Raw genomic sequence first — 11,425 nt, 5'->3', positions numbered from 1 at the left:
CCCCACTCGTAATTCTCCTGTCGATTACAATTGCACCACCTGTGCCGCTCAATGCTCATGTGCAAGATATCAACTAAAGATATTGGAGGCAACAAAATCCTCGTATGGATCCTCTCTCTTTACAAACCTTGACTGGATCTGTATATATCGATCGAGGTATATATTCAGAGTCGTACACCGCTCATATATTGATTATTGAGGTGTATATTCGGTGTTCTACTTCTACACCGCCCATGGTTTTAGCTTCTAATAGAAACTTTCGGGTGACTTGTCGTCTCAGCTCTCACTCAACTTGTTGACAGAGGCAGGCACTGTTGCCAGGTGATGCTAGTGGACTACATAATTGGCGTATCTCACAGGCTCACACTACAGTAGCCTGGCTCCTGACCCAGAGAGGGGGCGCGTATATACACTACAGTATAATATCAGGCGGCCAGGCCCCATTGGCTAATGATCCGGAGACAGATCAAACATGGCGATGGCGTAAACGGCAACAGTGATCGAGTACGTGCGGTATCAGTTTGCATCCACTCGATCTATATCCTATAGGGTAGAAGCTGAAGGGAAAGTTGGAGGAGAGCGCAGGGGGGGGGGGACGGGCAATTTTAGGGGTTTCTTTCAGAACAGTGAAAGGCTACATATTCCAAAGCTGCGTGCTTTGGCTCTGTTGCTGCCCCCGCTTTTGGCATCTGGGCTGGGGAAAGGAAGGGAGAGATCGTAACGGCGAGATGCTTCGCCGGATGGATGGATGGCAGGCAGGAGTAGACCCGTTTCTACTGTAGTCTGTAGGCGAGATCGAGATGGCGATTCATGCTACCTTTTGCTGTACGTAGTTGCCTCTGCTGCATGCCCTCGCTCACTGCTTGCGGCCTTGCAGTCGCAGAAGGCGTGTATCTGGGTGTACGTTGTTACCGCATACTTAGAGGTGTAAAGAGTAATTAACCACTCCTAACCAAATAGCGTGTGTAGTCCAACGGTTAGGATAATTGCCTTCCAAGCAATAGACCCGGGTTCGACTCCCGGCAGACGCATTTTGTTTTTATGTCTCGTTCATTCTACTGATTCAGTTCTCAGTTATTTTTTTTACCGGAACTGGCGAGCTCACTCCTGTTATACCGTTTTTTTTTTGACATCACCTGTTCTACCGTCTTCTTTTTATGGACGATGACACATTGACCATGCAATGCCTAAACAGAAAACTGTTTGCCGCTCCTACTGCCAAATCTGCAAAGAGAAAGCTCTAAATCCTTGTTAAAGGACGTATCTGTAAAGTAGCTCCCTGTAAAAGAAAAAACACTGTAATCTACCTCCGCATGAATTTTACTACGAGTACTACTTGTAAAAGTATGAGTTTGATGAATTTAAATAAACCCAACCGTTTAACTGTCTATATTCAATGTTTGACGTCGCTCTAATGATGTATCAACCGTTAATCTAGAAAACATTATTTGATTTCCACAAATATTCTTCATAATGAAATGGATTGCTCTCTCTCCCCTCAAACACATCAGGCCACGGCCAGTTATTTGAAGAAGAAAGCTGGGTGAAAATGTGTTCCTGCACCGATGAGGATGCAGTCTATGTTATGGACTGCATGACTGTGCGTAGGCTCCCTTGATCAAGCCGCAGCGTCCGGCCGAGCCACCCAACTAGTGGCGCTTGTGGATGAAAAATACTTAGAGCTCGATCAAAGTACTGTAGTTGGGATGCAATCTCGCCCTAAAGGGCGACCCCTGCGTGTGAGCCAGGCCCTTGCCGTGCTAAGAAGCTGGGATCCTTTGAATGGATATATAAATGATGATGCCACTACAGTATACGTGCATCCGATGCAAAGTGATCACGGTGGTATCGGCGCACAACACAACTCAGATTCCCTGATGGCAAAATCTTACGCGGCATTCCTGTAACAACAAGGAAGAGTCATGTGGTTCGAGAAGACGAGGTAAAACTCTTCAAGATACATCGTACGTGCGTACATGTCGGAAGTGCTCTTCTCAACTCGAGATCACATGAGCTCGGGTGAATAGTAAAAAAAACTTTTTGTGTTAAAAAAATCTGATTTTTTTAGCAAACATTGACAAATGTCTTGATAGCTTGCAAAGTTTCATCAGGGGTGATATTCATGGAATACGTGACAAAAAAACAAAATGGATGCATCAAAATGCTTGAAATAACATTGTTGGAGCCTTGATTTTTTTTTTGCCATGTCTCCCACAAATGCCATCCGATGATGAAACTTTGCAAGCAATCAAAACATTTGTCAATAATTGCAACAAAAAATGAGTATTTCTTCTATTTTTTTAATTTTACTGTTCACACGAGCTCGCATGAGCTCGAGCTCAGATTTTTCATAACCCCTTTCCCATTAACTGAAAAATGGAAATACATCTGCCCACGACTAGCTCGAGCTCAAATTAACCGCGTCAGCGTACATGCATGCTTTCTTCTTTTTAGTAGAGCATGCAGCATTACTTTTGTTAGCTACTCATGCACAGTTACTGTCTTTTTTTTAGTGAAAATGCACGATTACATTTTTTTAGAACATCGACGAACGATTACTTTTCTTTTTTAGAGCAGGATCCAGGATTTACTGGCACGAGGAAATCAAGAGAGATCACTTTGGTCGGCCCGTTTTTCTTTTCTTTTTGGAATCATGTCAGCCCGTTTCAAAGACTAAAGAAACCTCATGTCGGCCCTTTTCAAAGACTAAAGAAACCTCATGTCGGCCCGTTCCGGATTTATGGACCTCTCATCAGCCTAAATAATCGTCAGTTTGCGCCATATGGGCGAGCCTCTCAACTCCCAAATGCCGAACGTACCCAGAGGAGTTTTCTAGGTCAGGAGCAGAGCGGCGACGGCGGCAGGACGATCAGCCGCACTGGCTTGCCGAGATGGAGGCGTGTTCGGAGACGACGGAGGAAGCGGGAACCGAGATGGCCAGGGGGAGTAGGAGAACGTCGAGGAAGATGACAAAGACGGAGTATCCATCGGTGCTGGATGCGATGGATGCCGCGATGAATCAGGTACTAGAGGAGCAAATGGAGGGGCTGGTGGCGAGGTGGAACGCCGAGAACCCCGACGCGACGCCACTCGTGGTGGAAGCGCTCACGGAGGAGCAGCGAGAGTCGCTGGAGCGAGAGCATTTGGCCAGGGAGGTGCTGATTGGTCAGGCGTACGTGGATAAGATGGCGGCGGAAGACATGGCAAGACTGGAGTTGGAGAAAACTAAACCGAAGAAGGATCCCGACGAGCGGTCTTACCAATATTACCGAGAGAACTGGGAGTGGAAATATGCCGAAGAGTTCGGCTCCTTCGAGGCCACGAGTAAGTCAATCTCCATTCCTTTCTCTTATTACTGTGTAGGAATTTCCCCAAAAGGGTCGTGACGGATCTCACTACCTTCAGTGTAACAGAGTTGTGATGCTTAGCATCAGATCTGTTTGCGACTGTACATCCTGAGAAATCAAGCAAAAACAGCTGAAATTTAAACAGGTTTAACCAAGTATTGCAGGCAGTTATTTCTGGTACGAATGATAAAGCAGAAATATAGTTCTACTTATTACATGAAAATGCATGTGAATTAAGCTGCCGGCGTGGTCTTGACCTCCATTTTGTCTTCACTAAGCAGATGATATCTCCTCAATGAGCACGCCACTTGTGCCAGTGTATACTTCTATCTGCTGGTTGGTTTTCATCGCACTGAAACCTGTCAAATCCACATTGTTACTTATCACGGCTTTGAATTTCTCTTGTGTTGTTGTTGTGATGCTACTTTCTGTAAACCTTCAGCACCCAGCATTGTAAATTCCCTGTCAGTTTGATTTTCAGCAGTAATTTTGCTTTCCAAATGTGATTAAACAGTCTGTTATTCCAGAACTGTGTTAGATAGTTATGCATTGATGGCGCTGATTGTTTTTCCTTACTCAAGCCCCAAATAGGTTTATCTGCATTTGATCCCACTGTTGTATGCCTCAGGCTCTTTACCCTGGTGGTTTGACAGTTTAAATAGTTGTGGAAGCTTTGCTCGATCTTCCAAAAATCAGTATTTTTCCATCCCCTATAGCTATTCTTCTATCATCTATATATAAGACCTCTCCTTTCCATTAGGCTTGCATATTTTAACCTTTCTAGTGTTTTGCATTTTTCAATTAAATCGCTCTAATGTTCAATCAGTAGCCCCGCCCTGGTACACCTAACTACATTATTTGCCATGAACCAACCTGACTGACTAAAAGTTAATTTGGAGGCCTTGTATTCCTTCAAACATAAATAGTAATAGTTTCATATTTTTGGCCACATATGAATCATCCTGCATAAGTGTGATAGTATCATCCACGTATTGTAGGATAGATACCCCCTTCTTCAACCAAATATGGTACGAGTCTGATTATTGCATCACTCAATTGTGCCATATTTTGCCAAGCAATTTTGACATTCAAAGTACCCCCTGTTATAACACTTTTGAGCCATTTCAGCCACATTTCACTAAATCCTTGATTCTCTATGAAATGAAAAAGAAAATTCCAATTGATTTAGTCGTGCATTTTTTCAAAGTTCAATGTCTATAGTATTCCTTACTGTTTTTACAAAATGGATCAGTATAAAAGCATATGACTAAATTCAGTAAATTGGGCAAACCTTCAATCCACACATCATCCTTCGTCACTGAATAAATAGTATGTTTCCGTTGCCACTCATTTGCTACCCTGTAAAAGCACGCTGTTTTGTTATCGCCCTCCAATAGCCACTTCTTGCTACACCGTTGAAATCAATAGTATTCATTATCCTCATAAAGCTTAGACAATCCAGTTTGTATTTGCCCCTACGTGCAAGTTGCTCTCTGCAAATTACTCTCGTCTCCTCTAGATTTTGTAATTTATTCTGCAACTTCTTGTTCAGAACTATAGAATTTCTCCTCTTCTGTTTGTCCCCCATAAATGTAGACATTTTGGGCTTCCTATAATTTGAAAATAAATCTATCCAACGGGCTTACATTTCTGATAGTCTCATTACAAAGTGTTTCTACTATATCAGAAACTCAGGCTGCTTTGTCGAACTTTTATCATGTCGAAATTCGTTTGATCTTTGGTTCTTTCATCAGGGACTAAACAGTATATTTCCAATCAATTGATGATTCCATTGCATCTCTTCTTGCTGTATATTCGATCAATTGATGTTCCTATATTTAATTTCACCATTGATCTGGATAGATAGAGGTAGGACATTACTGAATCACAATTTACTGTCACCACATGCATAGGTTAATATCTCTTTAACTGAAGTGAAATTTCCTGCCACTACATGCAGCTCGGATCCCAGCCATGTGTTTCACGGACAAGCCGACGAAGCCTGGTGTTACTAACCCCGAGCGTAGTATGCAGATCTTTTCAGTTAAAGTTGAGGAAATATATGGGGATTTACATTGGCCGCTGGATGTGTTTGGTATCGTTGCTGTGAGGGATGACCTGGATCACCGTCGCAATATTATCTTTGAGCGCAAAAGGGATAACTGTCAAACTCTCAATGAGGAGGTTCTTATTTCTCACATTCATTATGTTTTATTTGTTTCTAGCTCTGCAACAAAGCCTTTTTTGATTACTGTCCTTGAGTGTTTCCGTATTGTATGTACCATATGTCTGTTATGGTTTTTACTTCACAACCTCTAGTGTGTGTTTGATACTAGTATTGTCTTTTACTGTACTTCATGAGAAATGGTTGCAAGATGTTTTAGAAACATTTCAAGGTATTGGAAAGCAAATGTTGCAGACATGACTTTCGTTAATATGCTTTGAGCTATATGTGCAGACCTCAACCACTATAGTTCCTTCTTTTTTATGTTACGCTAACGCATTTACGCTAATGTTTTCTGCCATCATTTGTTTGCACCTCACATTGTATTATGCTCTATGCATGGTAACGTTCTCCTGATTCTGCTGCTCAAATTTTACCTCTTATCCAACTTCACTTGTTAGTTCATATTTGCTCTGTTGGTTTGAAGGCTTCAGAAATATTTGAACATCCATTTTATTGGCATTGTGTTCACTATCCATTTTTTGTTGTTGTGCCCACAGATTTCTAGTTTAAGCCAATATATTATCACTATAAATTAAGTTACAGTTGATGATCAGCTGTCCCTTTTCTTTTGCCAGTATTGGAGATATTCTCATTGTTTACTCAAATTGGTGGTGTTGCATGCAGGATCCATATTTAGTATTAACAGGTCCTACCCGTGCTCCCTTGACTCTGTTTGGGCCTATGCATTTCGATATCACGCTGAAAGTGAAGCGCAGCAATGAGTTAGAGGACAAAGATCTAAGCCTGCTAGGCTTTCGCTACGAGTGCTGCAAGTCAATCAATTATCAAGCGAGTAAGGGAGAGCACGCCCTCAGATCATGCGTGAGCAGCCAAAAACATAGAAGCAAGCTGAGCACATTGGAGCTGACATGTGGCATTGTAGTCTCATCCATTGAGGCCACAATCAGTGTGCGTATTGTTGGCGGGTCCTGGCCAGATGGATTCAGCGGGCTGTTCATTGCCTCGACTGCTAGCGTCAGTCACATGAGGGTGTTACTGCTCAATATTGGAGATAAGGATACGCCTGTTGTTGCTGCTGATGGCACCATTGAGCTGTCACGACGCGTGGTTTCTGTTGAAAGCTTTGGGGAGCTGAGAGTGCATGCAGCAGGTTGGCTAGGCAGCCAGCAGGTTGACCGTGAGGTGTTCTTTCAACCATTAGAATCTGGTAGAAGCTCTCGTTCGCTTAAGGTTGGCTCGTGTGAAATGGAAGTTACCGTTGGCTGGTGCCTTTTTCCGTTATGTTATCCCACTGACGGTATTCCTTCACCCAAGAATGGGTGAGGCGGATAGTAGCTGCTGTCTAACTATAATAACTTGGCCACAGTTCTTTAATGAACTTTTGTGTGAGGCTGGTGCTAGCAGGAACTTGTCTGACCTATGCGATATGTTTTATGTAGTGCGATATATTATGTACTATATATGGTTGTTGCTTCTGAAATGGCATGTTATGTGTCGTGGTTGTTGCTTCTGAAATGGCATTTTACGAGTCATGTTTTGTGCTAATTAATGATGAAAATCGAATATCTTTGAATGTTGTTGCATGTGAGGATAAGTTAGATCTGCTGTTTTAATTAACTGTTTAAACATTATACTTGCACATTCTCAGGGCGGCATTTACAGGTTAGAAATACAAAATTTCCTGTACTATAAAATACAGTATGTGTTAATTGTGCTGGATTAATGTGAGGGTATACAAATGAACCATTCTTTTGCTGGTCTTGCACTTCCTTATGTTGAAGACAATCAATGCTTGTAAATGGAAAAGGGGAAAAGAAATCAATGAAAGAAGATAAATGTCATGATAATTAAGGGGTCACGAGCTGGGTGGCAATTTTGTGAAGACAATCTTGAAAGTGGCATGTATTCAAAGTGGCAAATATCCAATTTTCTCTGAACCACAACTACGAGAGGGCTATTATTGGTAGCGCAAAAAATACCCCTGCATCGCCTAGCTCTGGCGGCTCAGGGGAAACCTAACCTCCTGTAGCCGGCCCTCCCCATTGACTCCTCCCGTCACCGCTGTCGCTGGCTCCTACCACGGTGGCAGCGTGCCCCACCCTTGAAAGAGGGTGGGAATCTTCGGTCGCCCGTGGGGGAAGGAGCGTGTGCGCTTGGGCACAACTTGGTGCTGGGGGCCGGCGGCCTTGGCCCGGGATCTCGGCGCGGCCTGGGTGTGGACCTCGTGTGCGGCGGCGCTCGGCGCAGGATGCGCACGCAGGGCGCGGATCGACAGCTGGGTGTGGTGGCGGCTAGTGTAGGTTGGACGCGACGACCCGCAGGTGTGGCAGATGGCTTCTTCGGAGCGCGAGGTGTGCTATGGGTGGCCCTTCTCGTCCTCTGTTCTGCTGCTTCGATGGAGCGGCTTCGATCTGGATCGGAGTGTCTCAGGTCTTGTTGCTGTCTCTCGCGATGCGGCGTTTGTTGTTGCAGTGGTGGTGGTCGCCGTGGTGCTCGGTGGTGGGCGGCGGCGACATCCAGTGAGGTTGTTGTGTGTGTTTGGTCATGGTTGTGGCACCCCGGCTCAGAGCGACTGGTTTACCTTGCATTGCCGGCCCAGGGATCAAGTCTTTTGGCAACACACAACATCTTGGTACAAAAAACAACCGCTTTATTGATGCTAGCGGAAACATAAGTTCGATATTACATCAAGTAACGAGGCCAAGAGGCACACACGGTGCGGCTGAACAATATGTACATTATTTAATGAACATGAAGGGGCCTCGATCACGATAACTACGCGACAGCGGAACGACGACGAAGCGGAACTCCATAGCTCAGGGACACCGATGTGGACATGATCTAGACATGGGTAGCACTCCGATCCGGTAAGACTTCCCTGAAATCTGGCATAACACTCCAGGTTAGTACATTGAATGTACTTGCAAGCTCACAACAAGCATAAGCATAATGGCAAAACAATATCATGACAATTAATCAAGTTAAATGCAATGCGATAACACACTACTCATGCAGTGAAATCAAACTTGTGCATTGAGTCCCTCGGACTCTCTTACCAAACGGGTTACCTCGTAACCAAACGGTGATCATGCCCGGATCACAAACGAAACCAACACTTTGGTTCCCACAACGATCATCTTCATGATCTCACAAAAATCATCACTTAACCAGTGCCAAGCATATAAATTTAGTGTGCAAAATTACCTATTAATGTTGATCCATGGTGTGACTTTCTCACAAGCTATGTCCGTAACCGAGGACGCGTCTATTGATAGATTTAATAAACACTCTGCAGATGTTAGCACACTGTACCCACATCATGGAAGTCATGGCCTCGCATTCCCATTCGGGTGGACCAGGCATTCCGACAGAACCCTCCCATTGCCATGACATTCTCCCGACCACTCCGACTAACTCCCCTCTGGGCAAGTCATGGGTGGCCCCGTGTCTACGAAAGACATCAACGGCCACCGCCGTGGCAAAACTTAAACGGTCCCTGATACGTCCATTTTGCGTCATGTTTTCTTACTGTTATTTATAATGTTTTTAATCCATAATAATGCTTTTTGGAGTAATTCTAATGCATTTTCTCTCATAATTTGCAAGGAACACACCAAGAGTGGGAATTCCGGCAGCTGGAGATCTGGACCTGAAAAAACTACGTTAGGCTACCTATTCTGCACAACTCCAAATAAGCTGAAACTTCATGGAGATTTTTTATGGAATATTTAAGAAATACTGGAGCCAATAACCACCAGAGGGGGCCACCAAGTGGGAACAAACCACCTGGGCGCGGCAGGCCCCCATGCGCGCCCTGGTGGGTTGTGACCTCCTCGGCCCACCTCCGGTGCCCATCTTCTGGTATATAAGTGATTTTGACCTAGAAACAATTAGGGGAGGACTTTCAGGATGAAGCGCCACCGCCTCAAGGCGGAACTTGGGCAGGAGCACTTTTTCCCTCCGGCGGAGCGATTCCACCGGGGGAACTTCCCTCCCGAAGGGGGAAATCATCGTCATCATCATCACCAACAACTCTCCCATCTTGGGGAGGGCAATCTCCATCAACATCTTCAACAACACCATCTCATCTCAAACCCTAGTTCATCTCTTGTGTTCAATCTTGTTACCGGAACTATAGATTGGTGCTTGTGGGTGACTAGTAGTGTTGATTACATCTTATAGTTGATTAGTATATGGTTTATTTGGTGGAAGATTATATGTTCAGATCCATTATGCTATTTAATACTCCTCTGATCGTGAAGATGTTTATTATTTGTGAGTAGTTACCTTTGTTCTTGAGGTCATAGGAGAAATCATGTTGCAAGTAATCATGTGAACTTGATATGTGTTCAATATTTTGATAGTATGTATGTTGTTATTCCGTTAGTGGTGTCATGTGAACGTCGACTACATGACACTTCACCATATTTGGGCCTAAGGGAATGCATTGTGGAGTAGCAATTAGATGGTGGGTTGCCAGATTGACAGAAGCTTAAACCCCAGTTTATGCGCTATTTCGTAAGGGACCGATTGGATCCAAAAGTTTAATGCTATGGTTAGAATTTATTCTTAATAATTTTCTCGTAGTTGCAGATGCTTGCGGGAGGGTTAATCATAAGTAGGAGGTTTGTTCAAGTAAGAATAGCACCTAAGCACCGGTCCACCCACATATCAAATTATCAAAGTAGCGAACACAAATCGAACCAACATGATGAAAGTGACTAGATGAAATTCCCGTGTACCCTCAAGAACACTTTTCTTATCATAAGGGACCGTTTTGGCCTGTCCTATGCCTCAAAAGGATTTGGCTACCTTGCTGCACTTTTGTTACTATTATCGTTACTTGCTCGTTACAAATTATCTTGCTATCAAATTACTCTGCTACTTACAATTTCAGCACTTGGAGACAATACCTTACCGGAAACTACTTGTCATTTCCTTCTGCTCCTCGTTGGGTTCGACACTCTTACTTATCGAAAAGAGCTACAATTGATCCCCTATACGTGTGGGTCATCAAGGCTATTTTCTGGCGCCGTTGCCGGGGAGTGAAGCGCCTTTGGTAAGGAAACATTTATATAGTGTTTTGAAATTTATTGTCACTTGTTACTATGGAAAACAATCCTTTGAGGGGTTTGTTCGGGGTATCTTCACCTCGTCCGGAACCACAATTAGCCACCCCTCAATCTACTGCACCTGCTGAAAATATTGAATATGAAATTCCTTCGGGTATGATAGAACAATTGCTAGCTAATCCTTATGCAGGACATGGAACCGAACATCCTGATATGCACTTGATATATGTGGAACAAATTTGTGGATTGTTTAAGCTTGCAGGTTTACCCAGGGATGAAGTGATGAAAAAGGTTTTCCCTTTATCTTTGAAGGGAAAAGCATTGGTATGGTATAGGCTATGTGATGATGTTGGATCATGGAATTGGAATCGTTTGAAATTGGAGTTCCACCAAAATTTTTATCCTATGCATCTAGTTCACCGTGATCGAAATTATATATATAATTTTTGGCCTCATGAAGGAGAAAGTATCGCTCTAGCTTGGGGGAGGCTTAATTCAATGTCATATTCATGCCCCAATCATGAGCTCTCAAGAGAAATCATTATTCAGAATTTTTATGCTCGGCTTTCTCGTAATGATCAAACCATGCTTGATACTTCTTGTGCTGGTTCATTTATGAAGAAGACTATTGAATTTTGGCGGGATATTTTGAACAGAATTAAATGCAACTCCGAAGATTGGGAACTCGACAAAGGTAAAGAGTCAGGTATTAAGCTTAAGTATGATTGTGTTAAATCTTTTATGGATACCGATGCTTTTCAAAAGTTTAGCACTAAATACGGACTCGACTCTGAGATAGTAGCTTCCTTTTGTGAATC

The 11,425-nt window shown here is 43.5% G+C and overlaps 1 protein-coding gene and 1 non-coding gene across 2 annotated transcripts; both read left to right on the top strand.

Annotated features, from left to right (window-relative positions):
• The first annotated feature begins 959 nt into the window (after positions 1–959).
• Positions 960–1,031, top strand: TRNAG-UCC (transfer RNA glycine (anticodon UCC)). The gene has a single exon. It is a non-coding gene; the product is annotated as a tRNA-Gly (tRNA).
• A 1,752-nt stretch (positions 1,032–2,783) lies between these two features.
• Positions 2,784–7,015, top strand: LOC123094047 (uncharacterized). Its single transcript, XM_044516134.1, has 3 exons — positions 2,784–3,324; positions 5,308–5,531; positions 6,199–7,015. The coding sequence occupies exons 1-3, from the start codon at positions 2,892–2,894 to the stop codon at positions 6,856–6,858; spliced, it is 1,317 nt and encodes a 438-aa protein (XP_044372069.1). The 5' UTR covers positions 2,784–2,891; the 3' UTR covers positions 6,859–7,015.
• The last annotated feature ends 4,410 nt before the right edge of the window (positions 7,016–11,425 follow it).

The sequence above is a fragment of the Triticum aestivum genome, chromosome 1B, assembly GCF_018294505.1.
Source record: "Triticum aestivum cultivar Chinese Spring chromosome 1B, IWGSC CS RefSeq v2.1, whole genome shotgun sequence".
Classification (NCBI taxonomy): domain Eukaryota; kingdom Viridiplantae; phylum Streptophyta; class Magnoliopsida; order Poales; family Poaceae; genus Triticum; species Triticum aestivum.
This window is presented reverse-complemented; position numbering and strand designations above follow the sequence as displayed.